The 26660-nt window shown below is 37.4% G+C and overlaps 1 protein-coding gene across 1 annotated transcript in view; it reads left to right on the forward strand.

Moving 5' to 3' along the window:
- Window positions 1–25384, forward strand: part of Stxbp4 (syntaxin binding protein 4) — a 121405-nt gene extending 96021 nt beyond the window's left edge. Inside the window, exons 16-17 of the mRNA XM_042672166.1 lie at window positions 13373–13430; window positions 24819–25384. Of these exons, the coding sequence (XP_042528100.1) occupies window positions 13373–13430; window positions 24819–24933 (173 nt within the window). The 3' untranslated portion in view covers window positions 24934–25384. The remainder of the gene's footprint in view (window positions 1–13372; window positions 13431–24818) is intronic.
- Window positions 25385–26660: the final 1276 nt, after the last annotated feature.

Genomic DNA, 26660 nt, shown 5'->3' on the forward strand with positions numbered 1-26660 from the left:
AGACAAACTCAAGGGAATCTAGTCCTTTGACTGTTTGACTGTTTATATTTCAGCTGACATGCCTAACCTACTTCTTATGTCTCAGAAGTGAAAAGTTTAAGGTTGAAGTATACACTCTTATGAACATACTTTTAAACATCCAAAGGAAATGGGCACGATTTCCTGAAGACCTGATAAATGCTCTCAAAACTTTGTTATGGAACACGCATGAATCTGAGAATCCTGCTTAGAGATTTTATTTTCAAAATATTATGTTGGTATCTTTGTTCCTTTTGATGACTATTAGTGCCTAAATCACAGCACACAGATAAGCATTTACCATAACAGCTCAGGAAACCACAAAAGCTAGCAACTCTGGGAATGTGCTGAATTCAGGTGACAAACCCTCAATGCTACAGCAACTTAACCTGGTATTTAATAAAGCTTCAAGACTTCCAAGTAGAGGAGTTCACAGAAGCACAACTTTTATTAACTAGCTTTTTCTCTACTCGTTTTCCCTTGGTTTACTCACTGACTATAAACTTCCCTGTATATAGTGGTAACGTGTTAAGATTATGAAGAGCTTATAAAGGGTAATTGTGGTTATAACTAATTTTGAGTTAACCAACTGTAATTACAAAGGAAGTAATTGTTAACTATTGTTTAAAAATGATTTTCTTATTTGAATAGTTGGCAAAAAAGAAAAAAAAATGGTCCCTTATTCTCAGCTCATAGCAGTGCTGCTATGTGACCTAGATTTCAAATCTCAGTAGTATTTCCTGTGGAAAACATATCTATTCCCTCTCCACTAACAGTAAAAATCTGAGTCAGCTACATGAAGGTATATCTGTTTAAGGGTTTTAATCAACCCTTTTATTAATGAAAAAGTATGTAGCATTGTGATACTGCAGATGTCTTAAGAAGCTAAATACAGCTAGGAATATTTCTAATGGGAATTTTCTCAGTAAATATTTAAAGATTCAAGTTGTTTTCTTAATGATAATATTCGTTTACTTATACATAGATAATTTATTATTTTTAACCTGATAGGATCTCAGAATTCTTGGTAGGCAAAGGCCATGACTCTTAAAAAGATATTATATGATAAAAAATATCCTTAGTCTACATCTCTTCAAACTCTCTTCTGCTAGTATCACCATATAGTCTCATTTTAGTGGGTATTCATGCTCTAGAAAATGATCAACAATCCAGTTGTATCATATGTCAAATGGACAGTATGGTAGTCATCATCCTTTCCTCTTGGCTGAGCCTTTAGTGTGAAAAAAGAGCTAGTGGTGGGTTGTTTTTTTTTTTTTTTTCTGTAGCCTGTCCAGATTTTTATGAAGACTGAGCTCTGTGGCTCATTATGCTGCAAAGATCCTATTAAAACACTAGATCATGTCTGGATTATTTCACTCAACACACATCATGTGGCTAAGACTTGCCGACATTTACGGTTAACAAATAGCACAGGTTTCATTTAAGAATTCTATCATTTTGTTGTTGGGTTTTGTTTTCCTTTAGGGGTAGGGACGGGGCAAGTAGGGTGACTGAAACAGGGTCTCACTATATAGTCCAAGCTAGCTTCAAACTCCTGACCCTGCTGCCTCAGCCTTCTGAATGCTGAAATTAAAGGCATGCACCACTGTGCCTAGCAAAAATTTGGTATCCTAGAGCAATAGAGATCTAAAAGTAAAGTGATGGTTTCAGCTGTATCTAAATAACATCAAACATCTGTTTTACAAGCAAAATATTGACTCATCTAGCTGTTTCTAAAGGTTTAGATGTTTACATTGTATGAGCAAAACAAGCAAATAATTGGCTGAATGTTTTTAGTTTGAATTCAAGGGTTTTTTTGTTTGTTTAGCTTTTTTTTCTTTTAGACTTGATAGTCTCAGAGGATTACTGCAAAGGATTACTGCAGAGGATTACTGTTTATTTACTTAAATATCACACTTGTGCTCTGAACTGTGTGTGCAACATTGCATTGAATGGAGAATAAGGCAAACATAGTCTTTCTAGAACATCCGTAAGTGGTAATTGCACACTTTTAAAAAGTTTAGTTATGTAGATATAAACCATAGTAAGTCTTGCAAAAATAAGAATAAAATGCTATTTTACTCATCGAACATTTTAGGACCTACCTAGCAGGTATCAGACATTTTGCTAGGTTCACAGGCATAATACCTACTTTATAGAGCTTGTGGTTAATTGGGAAAGCCTTACATGTGCCATTTCAAATGAGAACTACTGTGTCCATATTGGATGTGTTGCTTTGTTAGAAACTGAGACCTTTCTGCATTGTAAGACTTAAATAGAGACTTATGAGATGAAGGGAATTATACTCCTGGTAACAAAAGAGCATTGAAGGTAGAGGCAAAGAGCTGCCTACTCCAAGTGAAAGGAGGCCAGAGTAGATTCCCTTTGTGTGATAATAAGATTGCAGGGAGGATCAGCTTTGGAGAAATACATCAGCACTTAATTGGGGAAAAAATTAAATCTAGGTTGCCCATGAAACTTCTGAGTAAAGACATTATTGTTTAAATGGAGCCAGAAGCAAAAGATGAACTAGAGAAATAAGTATGAGAGTCTTCAATATACATACTACAGATTTTTAAAGCACTGAAGATTCTAGTCTCAACAGAATTCTGGTGAGATTCTTCACTGACTACTGGGAACATTAAAGAGCTATAGAAAAGAAGAAACTATACCAAAAAAAATCCACAAGAAAGCTATGATAATTAAGGACACATAGTTTTGTGAAAACCAGTAGAACTGTAACACAACTTAATAGTATTGTTTCTACCCACCTCCCCTCCAAAACAAAACAACTCTTACTCTGCTTGGTATTAGGCATTTGTTGTATGCTTGACTTTGTAAAGCGATGAAGTGTGAAGTCCAGTTCTTCTCCTGAACTGTTTTAGAACTATTCTTAATTCTCAGCTTATTTTAAAGAAACCAAAACTAGATCTAACAGCTGATACATTTTGAGCATGATTTCTACCTGAAGAATAATACTGAATAATACCGAACCCTAATCAGGCATCTAATTAACAAGATTTTGAACTAATAAAGATTAGCAAATAAATATATACATGGTTATATGTTTTAATTTCAAGTACTGATGTATTAAATAAAATTACATCCATATATATTTATCTTATATATATTTAGAGGACAATATACCATACTTAGACGATTTAGAGGACACAATTGAGCGACTTTTTTGCTCCCTTTCACATATCAGCTATCTTAAGTTAATCAGTAGTCTTTCAAATTAAGAGTCTATGTCTAGAAGTAAAATTGTTGGTGTGGGTGGTCCACAAGAGATCCCACATCACTCACTGTGAAATGGACAGATAATAAAATAGAGGATGGGGATCCTGTGGAGAGGATGAAGAGAAAGGATGTTTCAGATTCCCGGAGTTTATAAATCAGATTTTTTTAAGTAGATTTGATTGCTTTCCTTTCAAATCCAGGTCTTTACATTTTTACACTAATGTCTGATACTACACACAGTGTTCCTGGCCCTGTCCTCCGTGTCAGTGCACTCACTGTTCTGATTCATTGCCTTGGCTTTACCATTTCTCATTTTTCTATGCACAGTGTGTAAGCATCTAGCTTCTCCCACTTACAGTGCATTGAGGTTTATCCCTAAAGTTGTAGGTAGCAACATTATTAGTAGTGCTGAGTGGTATCGTACCGTATTGTTATGCTGCATGCAGTGTATTTATTCTGCACAAATTGATGGATGTTGGGACTGTTTTCCATCTGGAGCGGTTTTGAGCGAAATTGTGCTGTGGATGTGTGATTTGATGTTCTTGAATACCAGGCTATGTGTTTTTACATTTTGCAGTGATCTTAATCCTATCTAGACTGATTTTGCTCACAATAGAAGAGAAAGATAAATAAATAAATAGAGTTTGAGTTTGAACTCTTTAATATAATCAATATTGACTTTATCTGACTTTATGAAGGCCATTTTCTGAAAAAAAATATATCTCCTCTAGGAAGGCATTTTTATTGCTTTTCTTGAAACTGTTTTAAGTTACATTTAATAAAACTTCAAACAAATCTTCTTCAAGGCAAATGTCTGAAGGAAGTTTTGTTTTTATGATAGTGTTAACGTTTACCTGAAAGTCATATGAGAGCATTAAGAATGTTTGAAAAGACTGGATATGAACAACAAAAACACTAGATGCCTAAGAATCAGAGAGGTTGAAAGTTGCAACTCTATCTGTAGAGTAAGAAAGAGTGACGCTGCTTCATTTCATTTAGTCCGTGACAATGTTTGGAAATGTATTACATATCTAGTCTACTACCCTGTTGTCAAAATCCACAAAGGCAGTTGTGCAAATATTTGTGAGAACGTTCTCCTGGTGAGTACAAAGACCCGGAACAACAATAAAATCTTACATGTGTGCAAGATTCACCAAACCTCAGGTCTTCATGGTAGGCACATTGCTACATCAGCCAGCACACACCTCTTAAGTCTGCTCTATGTGAGGCACCTTACAAATCCAGGTTGGTCTGGTCTTTCGTAGAAGGCAGATTCCAGATCAGATTGGAAGGTAAGATCAGGAGATGGAGCTCACCATCCCCAAAGTCACTTCACATACCCATGGAAATTTAGCCTCCTGTGATCCTAGTTATTTATTCTCTTTTTTAACCTATAGTCTATTAGTATACACACAACTATAAGATTTTACTCCATAGTGAGTTAAGAGCAAAGAACATTCTTTTTTAATTTCTATCTTTTCCTACTTCTAGCTTTTTTTTTTCCTTGCTTACTTCCTTCTCATTTTCAACTCTGTCTTTTTTCTTTCTCTCTGGAATTCACAGAATGAAGCAAAACACTGGTCTTTTTTTTTTTTTTTTTTGGTCAGTCGTGGGGCTTGAACTCTGGGCTTGGGCACTGTCCCTGCGCTCTTCAGTTCAAGGCGAGCATTCTACCGCTTGAGCCACAGTGCCACTTCCGGTTTTTGAGTGGTTTATTGGAGATAAGAGTCTCACGGGTTTTCCTGCCCGGGCTGGCTTTGAACCATGATCCTCAGATCTCAGCCTCCTGAGTAGCTAGGATTACAGGCGTGAGCCACCGGCGCCCAGCTCACTGGTATTTTTTTTTCAATATTTTAATTTTATTAGGGGGAAATGTTTAAAGTCTCATTTTAAATTGTAGATTACTTTTATATTTTATATCTTGCCAAAAAAAATCATTACTTGTGAGGTTCTTTTCTGTATGTAAACTTTGATATATTTTTCTCAGTGACATTTCCTTTCCTAGAATCAAAAACAACAACTTTACCCTCTCTGATCACCAAGTCACTTTTCCAAACTAGAACAGAAAAGATAAGGTACAACTATGCAATTATCTCTTTTCATTTTTTTCTTGCTAAAAAATCCATTAATTCATGTTCATCAGCCATTGATCCCTTAGTATCTTTTTTTGTAGTAGTACTGGGGTTTGAACTCAGGGCCTTAAGCTTGCATGACTTGCTTGCTCAGTTGGTACTCTACCACTTGAACCATACCTCCACCTCAGCATTTTTATATGTTATTTTGAGGTGGAGTCTATCCTGCTCAGGCTGAACTTACACCATGATCCACCAGATCCTAGTCTCCAATTAAAAGTAAGAACTCTAGGCCTGGGAAGGTGGCTCAGTGGTAGAGCACTTGCCTTGCATGCATGAAGCCCTGGGTTTGATTCCTCAGCACCACATAAGAAAAAAGAAAAAAGCTGGAAGTGGTGCTGTGGCTCAAGTGGTAGAGTGCTAACCTTGAGCTGAAGAGCTGAGGGTCAGCACCCAAGCCCAGAGTTCAGGCCCCACGACCGGACCCAAAAAAAAAAAGTAAGAACTCCATTTATCTGCCAGCACTTAGCTAGCCCTTAGTAGTACCAATATTTTTTAAACAATTTTTTCATCTTTGTATAAAGAATGAAACGTTTTATCTTCTTATAAAGATAAACATCATCTTCATCTCTGTAACCAAAAGAAGAATATCAACTCATGGAAAAATAACTCAGATATTTAAGTCTGTCCTTTTGCAGCACCACTTTAAATTCTCCTCTCAATTTAACACCCCTTCTACACATTTTTCTAAAGAGCTCTCCTCTCAAGTTTTACATCTGATTAAATACTAGGTGTTTGTATTGCCATAAATACTTGGTATAGTAAACATTGACTCCTGAATTCAGCAAATAGCAATTAAAAATCTACTGTGTTCGTAATAACCCTGAGCAGTGAGCAGAAAGTACATCCTCTAGTGTGAGAAAAGGAAAAGAAAGAAGAAAGCAGCTGTGGTGGGGAGGATAATATGTTCCAGAGATTACAGAGGAGGGAAATGAGCTATTTTTAGAGGGTGACCACCAAGGTACCACTGACCAAATGACATCTGAGCGGATCCTTGCAGGAAATGTACAAGTGAGCCATGGCCGTGGAGATGCTCAAGAGCAGCTCTCTCTCTCGACTGGTAGCCTTTACTGCTCTTTACACTGATTAAATCAGCAAAGTTGTCAGAACAGAATAGAGTTTGAAAAGACAGTTTGATTATGCAGCTCTCTTTAGGCTGGTTGTACAGAATGGGGCTTGACACCCTAGAGAGGAAAGCTTTGGCAAGCTCTATGCCGACCTCCATCAGTACACAGGATGATGGACAATGGATGTTGTTGATTTTAAGCAAAACAAACCCAAGTACACAGCTCATTCCCCCAGTATTCCATCAATGCAAAGAAACAACTGCCAATAAAATCATAACATTCTTACCCAGTCTGGGTAATGGGAAGAGAGTTAACAATGTAAGACAGCATTTAAGGTGACATCTCAAACGTCACTTCATCGTAGTTCAAGGAGAGCCTACAGTCTTACGTGGAAGTAAAGAGCTCCAACTATAAAAATTCTGAGTGTTGAATCTTTGAGAAGAACAGTGTAGAAATGAATGATCCTCTCCCCATTTGGGATGAGAATGTTTTTACTATCTAGTTCCCTTAATACAGTATAGTTTTTTAGCTTGAAAGATGGGTGAGTTCTAACTAGAAATAATTCATATCAAATGATGTTAACAGTTTAACTGGAATTTGGGCTTGTACATTATATATGAGTATATGTCATTTGCTTTTCCTCCTTTCAGACAGGAATGCTGTATGTAACCAAGTATTCAAAAACCAAGTCAATAGATCCAAAAATCATGTCTGTTACTACAGCTTTTATATAAGCCTAGTATTGGGAGTATTTAAAGCACAATGCAGAAATTTTAGGTAGTTCTTTTTAAAAGTGATTTCCTTAGGATTATTTTTATATTTGAAATACTGCATTATATGGTTATTCATAGGTCACAATCATCTCTCAGTATAATAGATTCCTTTTTTCATGGGAAAATTAGCTGGTAGTTCCTTTAAAATTGGCACTGCAGTCAAACCTACAAATTAACAGGTACAATTGTAAATCTCACATAAACTGTCTCTAAAATAGACCACTTTGTGTTCAAGCCTAGAAATTATTTTAGCTTTAAAAAAAAAGAAGAGAACATTGCCCTAAATGATATTGCATAAATTGAGATGTTGGGAATTGTTTTCTTTTTATGTTCTACTAAAACTGGGCAACTATTATTTGAACATTTAATATGTATTGTTGGCTATGTAGGGGGAGGGGCGCACGGAGAGGAGGAGTTGGCACAGCAAGACTTTTAAGTGTAAGTTCCAGCATCAGGTTGGCCCGTGTTGAAATTGTGATGACATCTTTTATTGGCAGTGTGACCATGAGTGCAGCACTTATACCCTTCATCCCTCTCTGTTTCCTCTCTTGGTGCTAACAATGCATTACACCTGTCTCAAATGCTTGTGCTGAGGGTGTAATGAGTTAACAATATTTATAAGATAGCTAAAAGAATATCAGGTTCGTGGAGAGCTTAATTATAAATATTGATAAATACAGAGTTTATCGTTTTGCATTGGTTCACATGTTTAAAGCCTGTTATCATTTTCATGTGCTCATCTCCTGCCCAATGTTTCTGTTTTCTTGAGTTTTGGAACTTTCTATTAGGACAAGGAAAATGGATGTCCACAGTAGTGAAGTTGGCTAGTACTGACTTACAAGACTTTTCTGAACTAGTTGTCAAAATTTAAAATGTTTAAAATGACAATTAAATGAATATATTAAAAGAAAACGTAATGGATACTAAACACCCACCACTTCCGAGTTAGTGCCCTACATCTTACTGTTATTTTTGTTCTTGAGGTTGTTTGTGTGATGTATCACAATATATTACCATGTATTTCTATCAACTGTGTGTTCAGTAACATCACTCAGGTCACAGTGCTAGTGTTCACACTGCAGAAATTAACAAATGCTACAGGTCTGAGTTTCCCCTGCCTCCAAAGCCAGCCGTTAAACATTTCCCTTCACACTGTTGGATAAGGTTCTGAATGACCCACTAGGCCCTGCTGTTTTGTGGTGAATGTTACAGGTGAAATTACACATATACTTTCCTGCCTTGAGGAAAGAATTGTAAAAAGAAAAAAAAAGTTTCACCTTAATGGAACTTCTCATATAAGTAGTTGTATTTTTTCCTATGTTAAGCATCTAAATTATATATCTAGAACCACAAGCAATGCAAAAGGAGCTGTTATTCTTAGCCTTGCTTTAAAATCCTTGTACAGGTCTAGGTTGGTTAATAAAAGTCGCATCATAACTACCGAGATGGCTGTAATCATCGCTGCCATTTAATTGAAAAACGTTCTTGTGCTTATTCAGTTTGTATTTGGAGAGTATTATAAACAACAAACAACAACAAATGCTGGCAAGGAAAGAGGGGGGAACCCTTATATAATATTGGTAGAAATGAAAGTTAGCTTGATTATTGTGAAAATAGTTGTGGTTTCCCAAACCAAGTAAAAGTAGAATTTTCCTGTGATCTTGCCATACTCCTGCATGTATACCTGAAAGAATTAAAGTCAGCAATAGAGATATTTTCACACTCACGTTTATCAAAACAGCTAACTTCTAGAGTTAATAATGTTGTGTGAGACAAACCAGACTCGGAAAAACAAATATCACGTTTTTTCTTATATTCATCATCTAGATTTCTTCAAAAATGTTAAATTAGAATGGGAACTATTTGAGAAAAAGAAGATTAGTAGAATAAGGGCAAGAGAGAGTAATAGGGGGTGAACATGATCAAAATATATACATGTATGAGAATGTGATTTTATACAATTGATATCCTAATGATAAGGATATTACATATAAATTCATGGTCCCTGACTACAAAGCAAGTGTAAAGTTCACCATTGTGATGAGTATCACATTCCTCAGTAAAGAATTGTGAACTGCATTGGTTGTGAACCAGGAAACCGTACCTCTCCCTCTGCCTCTTTACTCCTTGTCCATCTCCCTTATTTCTTCTTATATTTGAAGTTAAATGTATTTAGCAAACTAGGTAAAACACATGGATAATGGATGACACAAGAAACATATATGACTTAAATCTTGAAATGTGCTTAATTAACTTCACTGTTTATGAGAGAAGTAGAAATTAAACTATTAGGAGACACCATGTTCATCTTCCATATTAGTAAAGATTAAAAGGTACTTTAATAAGATTCGGTGTTGGGATTATGAAGAGATTGTCTTCTGCAGCAGAAGGTGGATGGGGGGGGCGGATCTTAGAGGGTAGGTGTTAGTAGAAAATGCCATGAATTTGACATTCATGTTAGGGAAGGAGTTCGGAAACCTGATAGCCAAGAACAATAGTGTAGACATGGATAAAAACAAAAACAACAAAAAGAGCCACATCCTGTTGATATTAATGAAATAACTTATGACATGAACTTGGGTCTTACTGACCTGCAGTCTCCTCAGCCCTCAGAAAGTCAAAATCCCATTCTGAGCATCTAAGACCAATAAGTTGCTGTCCCTCATATGTGAATGAATTAATGACAAAACATAGGTTGAAGGAGTATTTTCTGTCTTGTGGAGGTTAGCCTTTGTGTCATGAAGTATTCTTGCATCATATTCCCCTGTCTTATTTATGGCTTTTTAAAAGCTCTACATTATCAAGCATTGTAGCCTCCTCCTTTGTTTCCCCTTCCCTCCACAAATTATACCGACATCAAATACAGTGAAAGCAGGGGTTATACTGTGGGGGAGGGACATACATAACAACAAAGAAATAATCTTTTAAATGTGTTAGAAACAATCGTATGAAAGAAGAAAAAACATTTGAATACATATCTTAGGGTTCATTTCCCTAACATAACCTTATCTGACCTTTTCTGCTTGACTCAGACATATATACTAGATACTGCAAATAAGGGAAACCATGGGACCTATGTTTCTTTGGGCCTGGCTTACTTCACTTAATATAATTTTTTCCAAGCCTTTCCATTTCCTAACAAATGGGGCAATGTCATTCTTTCTGATAAAGGCATAGAATTCCATTGTGTATATATAACACATTTTCTTGATCCATTGATCTACGGAGGGGCATCTGGGTTGGTTCCATATCTTCGCTATAGTAAATAATGCTGCAATAAACATAGTCGTGCTGGTAGCTTTAGTGTATGTACTCACTATTTTGCCCATGCAATTGTAACCCCTCTGTACAGTATTTTCACAATAAAAAAAAGATGCTACTAAGTGAAATGAACCCCAAGATACAGACTCAAGAGGTCTGTCTTTGTTGTTATTGTTTTAAATGTACTATGTGATTTTTTTTGCTGTTTCCTTCGTATGTTCTTCCCACTATGGTATATCCCCTGTTGTCACTGTACTTGATTTTGGTACCCTGCATCTTGTATATACATTTGTCTAATCTGGAGAGGGGAAGGAGAATAACAAAATGCTGAAACAAGGACACAGGATGACCCACTGCAACAATGATACCCACAGGACAGTATATGGGAAATGAACTTTATAACTTCAGGCAGGGTGGGGGTGGCTTGGGGTGGAGTGGGGAGGAGTGTAGGAGGTGGGAGAGGGAAGGGATAGTGGGAGAACAGCAAGGGAAGGGGTAGCAATGATCGGCAAGTCATGCACTCATTGCCTTACTCATGTGACTGTCACCCCTCTGTACAGCATCTTGACAATAAAATAAAATTTAAAAAACAAATGTAAATTCTGCAGGAAAAAAATGCTCTACATTATCAAGATATTGTAAATGTCTATTTGTTCATCATCGTATGTCAAGCACCAAACCAAAATGCCAGCCACGTCATACATAAGATCAGCTAAATGAATGCACCTGTGGGCCAGATATAATAGAGAATCTGTGGCACATAAATAGAATAGGAAATTGGACATGAAATCCTTTTATATGAAAACGTGATGAGTTAGGGTTGGATTTGTTGAGTTCTAGGTGACAAGCCAGTATTCTGAGATTAGTATGCTTAAGACTTTTCCTTTGGCAAGATACTCGTGCAGATTTTAGAATCATCCCCATGAACTGTTTGATCAGAACCAAATGATTTCTGGTGGAAGGAATGTTAAGTACTCACAGACAGGGCTTCCAACCAGAAACAATTTCAGGTGGTTACAGTTGTCATAGCATGTTTCTCTTTTTCAATATGAAAAGGGGGAAAATAGATTAATGAAGAAGAGAAGTGGAATGGAATGTAGTCAAGAATTCAATGCATATGCTACAAAATTAAGAAAAGAAGGGAAGGGCGCTGGGAAGGTGGCTCAGTGGTAGAGCGCTTACCTTGCATGCCTGAGGCCCTGGGTTCAATTCCTCAGCACCACATAAGCAAAAAGAAAAAAGCCTGAAGTGGCGCTGTGGCTCAAGTGCTAGAGCGCTAGCCTTGAGCTGAAGTGCTGAGGGACAGCGCCCAGACCTCACGACTGGACCAAAAACCAAACAACAAAAAAAAGAAAAAGAAGGGAAGGGAGTGAGAATGTTGAAAGGGCTGACGTTGGTCAAGATGCATTGAATTCATAAACTGCTTTGTTAAGTGTCAACTTCTTTGGACAACTACTTAAAAGGGGGATAGAGGCATTATGTATTTTCAAGTGTGTAAAGATTTTGTCAATATAGAAATATTTCTGTATCTGGGACAGTAATGATTATTACAAAGCAGTTATATCATGTTATAATTACTTCCAAATCACTTATTGTGAAGAAATGACAGCCTTTCCTAATGGAAAACTGAGTTAATCACCATCATATAAATACATAGAAATAAAAAATGTTCTTTTTGCATAAAGCATACTGTTGTGTTTTTCAGCCTACAATTGGGTAATAATTGTGTTTAGTACTGATTTATCACTGAGAGATTAGTTGTGATCACTTAGTCTTTCAGTCTGGTTACAGTCTATGTCAACTGTATGAAAAATAAGGAAGTATTCAGTCTTCTTACCAAAAAAAAAAAAAAAAACACTTTGTCCCAGCACACAATCTATCAAAAAATAAATTATACCAACTTTTTAGTCTACAGGGATATCTTTATGGGAATAATCATTAAATAACTATTCTGATGCAATGTGGAGCTGTGGCTCAAATGGTAGAGTGCTACCTTTGAACACAGAAGCATGGGGACAGCTCCCAGGCCTTCAAGCCCCATGACCAGCACCGGAAAAAAAAGAGAGAAGGGGGGGGGGGATGATATCAGTGTATGATACTGATCCCAAAAGTCAATTAAAATCCTTAGCAATACCCGAAGATAGAGCAAAGGGGTGGGACAGTCCCAGAGTCAGGAGGACAGCAGTGAGCTTATTGATACAGTATGGCCTCTGTATTACTTGCACACTTCTTTCCATATCCCTTTTTAGCTAACTATTCTAAATCCTGTTATAGATATGGAAGCTAAGTTTAGCAAATCATTGGGCTGTTTATGTTTAGTGCACAAAATTCTTAATTACCGAAGTAAAATGCCACAGTCCATTGTAAATCACTTCACTAAACTTTTAAACTTAATAAGGAATTGTGTCTTATCCAAAAGTTACTTTCAAACCCCTGCTGATCTGGCATTCATGTATGATTCCCTGTGGAGCTGAGCGAAAGAATGTAAAGGGAGCCAATTAAAGAAACTTTGAGCCAGAATAGACAAGCAGGGGCCATCTTGTCCATCCTTCTGCCTGCAGGCACAGACTATGCTGCAGCACAATTTTTTTCTCCTTGAATCTCACTGACAAAAATGCTCGCTACATGTAAATGACAAGTCATAATCCAGTTATTGCAACTAAAGCAGATTGTTAACTGTTCGACGCTTATTTATTGTGTTGGAAAGATACTAAACCTCCAAGCTCATCTGAATTGTCATGATTTTGCCTTCCTAGACAAGCCTTTTGTATAAGAAGTGTACTCTAATAATTGTCAGGATGGGGAGATTTGTGTGCATAAAATAAAAAAAAAGCGATCTTCATGCCTTATTAAATGTATTTCTGGTTTCCTTTCACTCTAGATTTACCTTATGGGTGGGAGGAAGCTTACACAGCAGATGGAATCAAGTACTTCATCAAGTAAGTGCAAACATCTTAAGCAAGTAAGCAGTTTTCCTCACATCTGGAGAGAACCTGAAAGTTGCAGAATAATCAGCAAAACCCAGAAACCCTCTTGGAGGTTATAAAAATTAGAAACAAGAAATGAAGCCTCAACATTTTTATTGCATGTGATTTAAATGCTAATATCAGATGTCACTTGGGGGGGAAATACCCCTGGCACACCCTTCAAGAGAATGAATGTTTGTTGTTCAGGGGAAATATCAGAAAAAAAGGGAACAGGATCTTTATTTGAACTTAATATTGGCTACCTCTGAATTCATAAATAATAGTGTTTATGAAAAGCAAATATCTAGTGAAAAATCCATTTTATATATCTTAAAATATTTTTACAATGTTAATAATAAGTGCCATTTAATACTTTAAAATGTACACAGATCATTCATTCTGATACAATAGGAAAATACAGAGACTGGAAGATATTCCCTGATATCATGAAATCTATATTACTGTGAGGAAATACATTTAGTAAGACATAAGCACATCAGTATAGGAACCACTTAACCCAGTGGCATCACAACAGCCCTTTGTTGTTTGAGGTATGTGAACCTTATCATCTCCCCTTACTTTATAGATAAAGAAAATAAGAGCCTTGAAGCAATGCCAAAAAAAAAAAAAAAAAAAAAAATCCACAGTTGCTACATTACCAAGCCAGAACTAGAATCGTAATCTTCTGATCCAAGATATTTTCTGCCATAGTAGACTGTGACTCAGAAACTTTGAGCGCCTGAGCAGGAATATATTTTCTAGCTGTTGGATGCCTGGTGTTGCCTTGGACAGGGCAATCTGACACACTTCCATGTTCTAAATAATTCTGTTCATGTCAGCATTGGCATTATAAGAGCACAAGGGGGAAACTTACGGACTCACAAGATCCCAAGAAATTCCTTTTTCTGTCATTTTAACAAATTAGGCTGGGTATATATCTGAAGAGAAAAGAGAGAAGACATGTCTTTGCTGTCCTTTCAAATTTTCATATACTTTCCAAAGGCGTTTCCAGATTTCAAATTCTCTATCCTTATCCCTTTACGCATGTTCCTACATGTCTCTTAACCTCTGTTTGCATATTATAAAGCGAGGTGAATACTATGATCTAATAGTATTGCTGAATGCTGGGTACCTGGAAACATGACTACAGAAGGTAGATGCCAAATAAGGAGACATCAGTGTTTTACAATGTGGTAGAAAGGCCATCATGATGTGAAAGGGAAAGCCTTAAAAAAAGTATATCACCATTAAAGAGATAAAGTTTTATATTTGGAAGGATTTAAGGAAAAGTTAGGGTTTCATAGTGTACTTTTTTGGGGGGTGGGGGGGGGATCAGTCATGGGGCTTGAACTCTGGGCTTGGGCACTGTCCCTCAGCTCTTCAACTCAAGGCTAGTGCTCTACCACTGGAGCCACAGTGCCACTTCCAGTTTTCTGATGGCTAATTGGAGATAAGAGTCTCACAGAGTTTCCTGCCTGGGCTGGCTTTAAACCACGATCCTCAGATCTCAGCCTCCTGAGTAGCTAGGACTACAGGCATGAGCCACCAGCACCCTGCTTTTTTTTTTCTTCCAATCTCTAGACTGCTTACTAAGCAAAGGAACGTATTTACGAACATTGAGGGATAAGGATCCAGGAATCCCATATATGTACTGTAAGGGTGACAGGACAATCAAAACTCCCATTCAAATTTGCATTTAGCACTAACTGATGCTCAGTGGCCACTAATACGCTGTATGTATTTTCCTGTGCATTGCATCATTTAAACCCTTAACAAGGTGGACAGTAGATGCCACAGTGGCTGTTATTCATGGAGTTAGGGTGGTGTTGAGCTGCATTTTGCCTTCAGCCATACTCTTCTTCTCGAAGGTCTCCCAAAAGAAGCTAAAGGAACATATTCTTTATTAACCCAGGTTATCATTACTAACCTAGGCCTTGGACAGATAACCAATAAGTGAGTCTACGCCCTGTAGAGATGTCTTTTCCTAAGTTTAGTCTTCTCTCAGTATCCAAAGCTGAATGTCAGAACCCAACTAAGATTCCTTAGAAGAAGTAAGGAACAAGTGCAAAGGAAGGCAAGAGGCGTCTCGCCTAGCAGCCAGCTTGTCTCACTGTGGTCCCCAGCTGAGTAATCCACTGCCCCTTACACATGGGAGCAGCCTTACACTGGACTATTAAAAGGAAAGGAATATTCAAGGAGCTGAGCCAAACAGAAAGAGTTAGCAAAGTCTTCAGCTACCTTGAGATTCAGTGCTCCTATGGGCAGATAGGAAGAGGTGATGTTTACCTGTGCCCTTTTGCTCTACTCAGCATTCCAGCAGTTCTCTTCCCTCATCTTGATGCAGGAAGAAAACAGAAGGAGAAAGATAAAGTTTGTTTTCCAAAGGACTAAGGTGGGTGCCATTGTCTCACCATTACAGTTACAGAGACTGTTGAAGAGGCTAGACCCGTTGAGGTCATGTGATCCAGGATGCCTGTCTCCAGAGCCACCCACACACGTGTTCAAGTTGCATGACTCCCACTCCTGATTTTAGGGTTATCTGTTGATATAGGACAAGACAATCATTTCAAACCGATCTGATTTCGGTAGACTGCTGTATATCTACTTTCAAACAGCATAATAGAAACTTGTTTCCAAGAATAGTAGTGATCTTCTAGAGATCAGAAAAGCCAGAGACTGAAAATTAAAACAAAAACCTACCAGCATATCAGTGATCCCTTCACCCTGCCTCATGGAGGAGTGAGGTACTCACCGTGAGTCATTAGTGTTCTTGCCTTTGTCTTGTTTCTTGTTGTTTGTTGTTAGAACTTAGCCCCATTCAGCACCAAGATGTATTTACTTTAACTGTTCTCAACGAAAGTCTTCCTTTATTATGTACTGCATACCGCCTGCGTTCTTGTAGGGATCCCACTCAGAAAATCATGATGGGTTCTGCAGAGGATATTAGGCGCTGTATGCGGGAACAGACCCAGCTGCCTTCCCTTGCTGTTCTCAAGACGCCTATCCCTCCTTTCTTCCTTTTGTTTCCCCTGCCACCTAAATCTTCTTTTTCCCCAAGTGTTTTGAAGAGCATAGTATTACCAGCTCATCCAGGCTAATTTGAATTAACTGAATATTCCTAGTGCTAGTGCATTTAATTACATAAAGGTCATCTGATGGAAAGGAAAGAACATGGACTTTAGACATGGAGAAACCTGGATTCCAGTGCTGGGGTCGCCACAGAAAACGTCCTCAGGGATGTTCATTTAACAGGCCTCGAAGCTTTAAAATATATTATCACTTCATAGGGATCGTTTCCAGAGTGCATAAGCTGATGTATGAGAAGAACCTGTCTAATTCACCTGCACACAAGCCTAGCCTTCTTCATTCCCTCTCCTCACTCTGACACATTTAGTTAGGGGATATCTCCAGCTAAGTTGTCTACACAAGCTTCTGCTATATCTCCTTCTTTGGACTATTTTTACTGGGCATCAGTGGTTCATGCCTCTAATTCTCTATTTCTACATTATAAACTGTTAAGATTTCTATAACTTTTTACTTTACCCAATAGGCTTTCTCTATTAGAAAGTCACATGTAATCTTTCTTGCTATACTTTTACTAAGTTTTAAACAAAATTAAATTAATTCAAAGAATTGGTTCAAACTAGTGCCTTTTCCCTCAGTCTGCAGTCTTTGTGAAAGAATCATTGTGAAGGGGAAGTGTGATAGGCAGAATAATGGGTCCCCAATAATGTCTAAATCCTAGTCTCCAGGACCTGTGACAATGTTAGATTACATGATAAAGTAGCGAGTGGAAGTGGCTAATCCATTGACATTGAATTACAGGGAGTATCCTAAGTATCTAAGTGGATCTAACTAACTACTTGAGACTTTAACAGTGGAATAGAAAGACAGAAGAGACAATCATCAGACATGTAACAATGGATGCATAATCCAAGATACACTATCCAACATAGATTGCTGGCCTTAAAGATAAGGGCCATGAGCCCAGGAATATGGCTGGTCTTTAGATCCTGGAAAACCCAGGGGATGATTCTTCCTTAGATAACCCCCAAAAGATTGTCAATACCTTGCTAATACCTTGATCATAGCCCAGAAAGATCCATGTCAGACTTCTGAACTTCAGATTTTTAAGCTAGGAAATTTAAGTCATTTTAAGCCACAAAATTTTTAGTAATTCATTTATGCAACAGAAAAGTATCAGAGAGAAAAGTGAGAGAGTAATGGTCACGGTATACCTTGAATGCATCTGGCTTGATCTAGGGTGTATATTCATACATGTTATCTATTAACAATCTATATGTTGCACAGATTAGAAAACAGCTTTAGAGTTTTAAGTAACTTCCCCAGCAACACACAGGTAATCCGGTTAGTACTTAGGAAAACTGCAATTTCAAATGCAATCTGCATAGTCTTTCTGAAAGACCAGTGCTCCAGATAGGCATCTCAGTACTAGCTCTTCTACCTTATCGCCTTGGATGAGACCCTTAAACCTTCTGAGCCTTAACTTCTTCAACTGTAGAACATGTTGAGAAAAGGGGTTGAAAAACAAATGAGGAAATGAGTATCAAAAATTGTTGTGAAATACAAAATGCTTTATCTGACAGAAGTCTTACCCAGCTGCCCCATGCCTGACCATCTATATCTAAGTGACAAATTCCAATATAATGGAGCCTGCAGTGATCTTGGATCTTAACTGTACTTTATTACTCTGTCAGCATTAACCAGATACTTGCTGACAATTTCCACCTTTCACGCGGTCATAAAGTGCCTAGAGACATGGATTTCTATGAATTCCTTCCATCTCAGAGGCTGAAAATCCCAATCTGATAAAAATCACTTCTGATAAAATCATTGAGACTCAGGGAATGTGGGGCAGGTCAAGCTCTCTTTGCCATCAGATGTGTCTTTGTAACATTTCACACTCTAATAATTAAAATGAGAGTTGTGTAGGTAACATAATTTATTTGTATAAATGTAACACAAATCCTAGGATCCAAGTAACATTTACATAGACTACCACCTATCTAAAAAAAGAAAAAAAGTAAATGCAGCCAAAATTGTTTGCATTATCATACTGCTTCAACCATCACCTGCCACCAGATGTATCTCCAGATCTTTGCACATTATTTAGCCATGAGGACATTGGTGAAGAGGGCATACACTGATGCGTCTTAATCTACTTTGTTTGAAATAAATCCGTTTTCCCCAAATAATGTTCAATTTCTATAAACATATTTCTAAGCCAATTAGGATATATCCACTACTTTATGATATCTGAGGATGCTTAATCTACTCCTCAGTCGTAAGTAATCTAGTCTTCCACTCTGAGTATTGTAACTCAGTAGTATAACTACAGCAAGCCTCTGTGGAATATATAAGGTATCCATGCACCAAACGTTCATTAACTCCACTTGCTCAGAGTGACGCAGGCTGTGAGGGTGAGGACAGGTCCCTGACCCCCAGAAGCCAACCTAGTGGACAGATAGGCCTGTTCAGAATTCATTTTGACAAGTGGTACAAAGTATGACTCCTGGCAAAGCACAGAACCTCTGACTCTAGCTTCACACAAGGACTTTTTATTCACAGTTTGCTCAGATAATGCTTTTTTTTTATGGATTTCATGGCAAGTCTTTAAAAAAAAAAAGGTATAATAGCTTTAGAGGTATAATCTGTGATCATGGGGTTAATCCTTTAATTAATTTCATCTTGCAAAGCTGAAGAGACCCTCTCAGATGATCACTTAATCCATCCTAGAGCCTCTTCATGTATCACTATGGAAACTAACCCATATAAAAAGAGTTTAATGTAACAGCTAAATTCTGAGAAGGTCGATTTGTATCTGGAGCCTGGCTTTGACATGTACCAGGTTTATGACCTGGAGTAAGGTTGCTTCACCTTCTCAATATCAGTTTCCTCAAAACACACTGATAAGTCCAAAAATCAACAAATCCAGTTCAAGAGAGAACTGGAGAGGCTGATGGCATTTTCAGTCCTATATTTCTTCACTCTACAGGTTCACAACATTCACATTTAACTGCTTTAGTGTTCATACCTCACTACTTTAAAAATGGTCTTCTAAAGAACCTCGCAAATACCTTCTACCTTTGGTATTTTACAGATTGTTTTCTAATGTAGCATACACTGATGTCTTTATATTTTTTAATGTAGTTAAACATTAGTAGAAAAATTATAATCATTAAGTTTATTGAAATTACATGTCTTAAAATTTTTAGTTTATTTTAATAGGCTTAGATTCGGAAATTAAAGTCACAGAGTTGTTTTCTCTTTGGAAAACTACCAGTTGGGACTGGGATTTTTTTTAAGCTCCGTTTAACAATCAATGACAAAACAGATCTGGATACATTATCTGAAAAAAAAATATGTAAATATTGACTCATTTTTATCTGGAATTTTCTTTTCAGGGTTCATATGTTTATTTATTTTTTTTGTGCCAATTCTAGAGCTTGAACTCAGGGACCTGGGTGCTGTCCTTGAGTTTTTGTGCTTAAGGTTGGCTCACTACTAATTGAGCTACAGCTCTACTTCTGGATGTTTTGGTGGTTAATTGGACCTGAGTCTCACAAACTTTACTGCCCAGGCTTCAAACCACAATCTTCAGATCTATCAGCCTCCTGAGTAGCTAGCATTATAGGCATGAACCACTGGCACTCAGCTAGGATTCATCTTTTAGAAGTATGACAGTAAATTATATCAATACTGTATAAGAGCAATAGTATGATGTACCTTTAGATTCTTAGAAAGTAATTAGAAAGTAATTTGATATCTAAGACGGAAAGATTTTTTTAATTAATTGGATTTTAAGACTTTCAAAGATAATTGTGTTTTTATAGAACACATCATATAGAATAGAATAAAATTTATCTCTGCAACTGTAAAAATTTAGATGAGATTTTACTAATATTGCTACCTTATTGGACTTCCAGGTGCCCAGTTACAGAATGCTCAGTTGTCTGTGATATTTACAGAAAGAGTTCATTAGTCATAAATAATCCTTTTTTATCCAAAGGTATAATTCCAGAATGTTCAAGAAGGAACTCCTAGGTCAGTAGGAGCCAAATGACTGTAATTTCCATTGACATATTTTGAAGTGGGTATTTCATATTAGCAGTCTGTAGTTAATTCTCACAGCCAATGTCTGGAGCTGTCACCTGATGCTTTGTCATGGTTTGATGACGTTTTCATACTTTGATTGACATAGCTTACCTTGTGCTGACACCTTCTTTTTGCTGACTTTTAAATGAGAGTTATTTTTAAATTTAAATCTTTTCATTACCACATGTAGTTTATGGCCAGATAACATTTTCCAGTGACTAAAATGTACTGGTATCTGAAGCAATTATATTACTGTAATTAGTTGTTTTTGTTTTCTGTTTCATTTGAATATTATACACTTAAAATTAACCCCCCCAAAAAAATTACACTGGAAGTCATTTTTGCTTCATAATCTCAGACATGATAAAATAATAAAGCCAAATCTTATTAACCCCACAGGTATATAAAAATAGTGCCATCAACAATGAACAAGTCATAAAAGCATCTCATCATCACAGTTACACACATGAATTTCTACAAAAGTAGTGCACTCTTTGTCATTAAGACACTACTAAACATAGTGTCCTGCATTTTTATTTTAAAAGAAATCATTGTGCTTTCTTTTTTGAAAGCATTTTGCTCCTCTGGCTAGGAAGTAGGAAACATAAGGAGAGTAATATAATGGGATTTAAATAATTCACTTACATTTCTTTGCCAATAAAATAAAACATGTTCTCTCAGTTTTTTATAAACTGAGATTTGTCTTTCAATTGGATAATATTATTCTAGGAAAACACACAATACTGTCATCTCCCCAACCAGAATATTATTGTTTTCCAACAACAGATCTGGCAACCATTCAAAGACAAATATACTTTTCAGGTTTTTAAATATATTTGAACTACTGTTCATTGTTCTTCAAATCAGGTCAGATGCAGTGTCTCTGCAGGAACATTTGCCAGAGGTACTGTCTGTCCAAATGAGAGGTTTTCATGCTTCAGAGGCAACTTCATTACTTGCCAGCCCTCTACATTTTTCATTCTAAATAGCAACATCTCCCTTTATGAACCATGACTTCTTTATTAATTAAACAAAGTCAATGGGACTGATTTATTCTCTCTTCTCAGGTGAATTATCAAGCATACAAACCAGAGAGGAAATATTTGTAATACTAAAATGTTCACAAAGCCAGTAAATCTGGGATTATCTCATCATACCGGTTATGTATGTCAAAGCTCTTTAGTAACAGTGCTCACTAACACATAAAATTGAATGGAATACTCAATACTGGCCCCATTCCAGCATCTTAGGCAGAATTCCAAGTTTTTCTTATAATAATCAGAGAACTCTTTTTCAATAAAGCTAGCTGTGATCATTTAGTGAGGAGCCTCTTGCCAGACACTACATATATCCATCCCATAGGTCACAGAAGGTGTCACATTGGTTCTAAAGGTTTTTAGCAAAGATTAAAGGATGAAATGTGTTCTTAAAGCACAGAAATCATATCTCTGCTGCCCTTGTTTTATTGTGTGTAGTGAGTAGCTGTTAGAATTGTTTGTTTGATAGCAATTTTAGCGTATGCATTTGTGTGTTTGTGTGTGTGTTTGAGTATGTGCAGAATACTATACTGTGAAGATAAGATTAATCCAATTTTATGGTTATTACCTTTCTATTTGTATAAGGTCTGATGTTGAGTTGTTGGTGAAAAAGTGCTTAATGAATGGTATTGGCAAGAATGACTTCCTGGTGGAACTTTCTGACATTCACTATACAGAGTCTGTCCCTGTTTATCTTAGGCATTTTCCTTTTGGTTATTTTAAATTACCAATTTAATGGATTGTCTATATTTGGGGCAGTTACGCTGTTTCAAGCATGAGAATATTACTTGTCTAAAGCCTACCAGCAAACCTGCGCCTGAACTTATCACTCAGTAATCATTCTTGATTTTCTTGTTTCCTAGCCTCCACAATTAAGAAATATTATAGAGGAGGGAGGATTTAAAGTAATTTGGCAGAGTCTCTTGTTTGGATTAGCATATTTTAAATGTACTGATAAACCCAAGGTTTAAGATCTTGGATAATAAGATTTTACAGTAAGTAAGTCATCCAGAGTCTTCCTTTTCGTATTGTACTTTGCTTGGGTTACAGTGTCCTCATTTCACCTTACATGGCGTCACAGCTTTCAGAGGTTGCACTTGTGTTTCTTAAAAAACACTTTCAATTTAGGCAATTTTCCAGGTTTATAAAGACCTTGAAATGAAATTAACCTATTCTCAATTAAATGCTTTAATAAGGTTAACATTCATAACAAGAAATTCCTTTAAACCATTTTAAAGAGAAAATAGTAGTATGAGTTGTCAAAGTAACGATTCTTTGTACCACTTAACCACATCCAGGTTTTGAAACCGTGAAGCTCTCTGCATCTTATCACCTTCCGCTTGATTTATGTTGGGGGAGGGGGGTGGTATCAGAGCCAGGATGCTGTCCTTTAGCTTTTTCACTCAAGGCTGGCACTGTGCCACTAAAGTGAGTGAGTTTTTGTGATAGTTCCTGTATTGTGTTCTATACCACACTAGCTCTGTGCATGGAACAGTGGCATGTTATTTAACATTATATACTGTTGAAAATTTATAGAGCACATCAGTGTATTAAAGATACCAGGAAATCCAGCATTAAAGGAGACCAATTTATAGGCTGGGGAGGTGGCTCAGTGGTAGAATGCTTGCCTTACATACATGAGGCCCTGGGTTCAATTCCTCAGCACCACATAAGCAGAAAAAGCCAGAAGTGGAGCTGTGGCTCAAGTGGTAGAGCACTAGCCTTGAGCTAAAGAGCTGAGGGACAGTGCCTAGGCCCAGAGTTCAGGCACCACGACAGACACATATACACACACATACATATACACACATACACACACACACAAAACCAATTTATTTGTAAATCTGAAACATTCTGTTTTTCATAGTATTTTATTAAACCTCTCAGAACATACTTTGTTAGAGATTCCTCCAGATCCAGTCTTACACTGGCCTTTAGATGTTCTAAGACATAATGCTGCTTCTGAGATTCAGGTTATTAAGACAGAGGCTGAGAAAACTGATCTAGGGTGTGTGTGGGCAGTGGGCTAAGCCAGGGCTAGAAAGTTTCCAGGGAGAAACTGTCCGTCCAGTTGTCCATCCAGCTGAAGGCTGGCAGTGAGATACGAGGTCTGAGAAATACCATTTACTAGGTTGGTAATGTTGGTTATGTTGTTCAACCACTCCCAGTATCTTTCCCACATCCTTCCTCCTCTGTACTTGCATTCTTCCTTCAGATGCCATGTTCTATGAACATGTCAGACACCATCAATTCAGAGATAAGAAATATAGTCCCTGTCCCCAGGGGTTTCATATGTAATGAGAATACCTAAAAGTTAACAGGCATTTATAATACAAAATAATAAGTGATAAGACCATGGGCACATATTGGAAGAAGATTTGACATCTTTGGGAACAGAAGAGGGGCAGCTAGGAAGGTGTTGTTGAGATCAGAGATAAGAGATCAGGTACTTTACAGAGTATGTATTTGATCCAGAAGGTATTGGTTGTAACTGAACTTCTACCAGGTGACAGTATATGATTTGGCATTAAAGGAAATCTCTACTCTGGAGTAGAGAATGAATTTGAGGTGAACTAGAATAAAATCATAGAGGAGCTATCCAGTGAATTGGGCTATTACAGTGAGGGGAAAAAAGATAGGAGGGAATAGATTTCAGAAATTCTGAAGTCAAGATTTGTTGATTGACAGTATAAGGTAAGTGGGGGGTGGGGGAGAGAAAGAGTCAAAGATGATACATTCACCGGCACTTCTTAATACCTAAAAAAGAAGAAAGAAATAATTGTCACTGAACCTTAAAACATATCTAAGACATACTAATACTATTGGATCCAGTTCTAACTGTTTCCTCAAGCCTTCCAGTAAGATCCATTGCTGGGCACTCTTGGCTCATGCCTGTAATCCTAGCTACTCAAGAGGCTGAGATCTGAGGATCAAGGTTCAAAGCCAGCCTTGAAAGGAATGTCCATGAGACTCTCATCTCCAATAAACCACTCAGAAAACGGGTAGTGGTGCTATGGCTCAAGTGGTAGAGCACTAACCCTTAAGCTGAAGAGCTGAGGGATGGCACTCAGGCCCAGAGTTCAAGCCCCAGGACCGACAGGAAAAAAAAAAAAAAGGATAGTATCCATACTCACAAGCAATAGTCACATGTCTGGATAGAAAACACAGTCTTTCAGAGTTTAATTTTTTATTCTTTGTCCTTCTCAAGTCATGTCACACAGACCACCTCTTGGATCCATCCTGTGATGAATGTCCTGAATCTGTCTTGCTCAGAGGAGAATGAAGAGGATTTCTCTAGAGAACTTCCCAACCAGAAAAGTTGATGATTTTCTATAGGAAGTGGAACTACGTGGTCTTCTTTGTCTACATGCACAACCTGAGTAGAGACGTGGGATGCCCAACTCTGCAACAGAATGTGTGAAATGGGAGTAAAGCATGCACTGCTTGTTAGATTGTCGAATAGTATCTAATTCTGGATTTAGGGAGTTTCATGAAGCTTTGTGATATTACTATATACATTTAAAAGATCACTTACCACTACAGTAATTGTTTTCTTTTACGAAAGCACATATAATTAATTTTTGTACTGCATATATCTTTTTTTGTGTATAATTATGTGCACCTTGATAATTTTTATGTAGCTCATTATTTTATATGTGGTTCATTTTATATGTCATTTACCAGAATTTGATACCAGATAACAATCATTTTTGTAATTCAGATTTATACTGAAAAATTATATGAACATAGTAAAGCGCTTCATTTGATAATTCACTAATTTTTTTCTGTTCATCCATTAGAGAAATGATCTCAACTTGTTTTTGGAGGTTTAAGAATCTAAATGGCTACTTAATACAACTTACATCTTTATGGGCTCTCTATCTATAAAATTGAGTTCAAACCTTACTTAAAGCACACAGAATGCTTGCTTAGTAGGCTGATATAGTGAATATTTTCTTGTTTTCCAGCTAGGAAAATAGTGATTCAGAGGGGTGAAGCATCCTGTCCAGAACTGAGACTCACACCTAAGTCTTCAAATTCCATGTCCAGTTTCTTTTCCTCACACCCTGCTGTACCCAGAGGGTGGTTACAGCCCACCGTGCAGGGCACTGTGGTTCTATTGATACAGCTGTCTCCACAGCTGTACATTCCACAGCGAACCAAAAGGCACCTCTCAGCCAGGCATGCTCTCCTGTAACTCCTCTATCTTCTGTCTGAATATTCTCTCTCCTCTCCTTCCCTCTCCTTCCCCTTCCTCCCCACCCCCCGCACCCCAACAATAACCAGGTAGGGCCACTACATCATGGTATTGTTACAACAGACTTCTTCCTGCAGTTCAGGGACATTTTTATTATATCAATGGTTTTCTCTACTCAGGTATTCGGTACCAAAGCAAGTCTCTGAGGGAAAGTCATGAACAGAACATGATCTTTTAAACTATTGTTGCTCTGCTTGCAAGAAGATGAAGACCAGGACTCAAGTAAAATAAACAGTCCCCAGCCCTGCATGCAAACCTAGAGTTTCAGAGAACAGTGTAAGAAGCATCTCTTAGAACTAACACCTTGAGAGATACAACTGCCAAGAGGCTGAAAGTTAACAGTGAGCAAGAGCTGGGCAAGATAAGTTCACCCTAGATCCTAAATCTCCCTAGTCTACTGATTCCACGTGGTGTATAAATGGTGAGTACAAGCTTACCCTATGGCAAGAGTGACCTAAATAGGGCAAAGCACTGATGGAAACTGGTCCCTGACTTCAAAACAGTACAAGCTGAAGGATGAGCCCTCTGGATCATCCATATCATGTAGGGTTTTTGCTTTATATCTTAAGGAATGATATACACCCAGACCCACAGGCACTCATGAACCCGAAGAAAAGTTACCAAATGGCTGGCTAAGACTTCTGCTTCTTGTGACAGTGGTTTAATCTACTAGGACCCACCAAGAAGACCAGTTCTGAGAGGAGCTCCAGAGGGAGCTGTTTCCTTGTTTCCCTACCAGGTAAGTGCTTTGACCTTCAACACCTAGAGGCATTTTTATAAGCAACTATCTGT

The sequence above is a fragment of the Dipodomys spectabilis genome, unplaced genomic scaffold (assembly GCF_019054845.1).
Source record: "Dipodomys spectabilis isolate Male_0828 unplaced genomic scaffold, ASM1905484v1 ptg000018l, whole genome shotgun sequence".
In the NCBI taxonomy this organism is placed as follows: Eukaryota; Metazoa; Chordata; class Mammalia; order Rodentia; family Heteromyidae; genus Dipodomys; species Dipodomys spectabilis.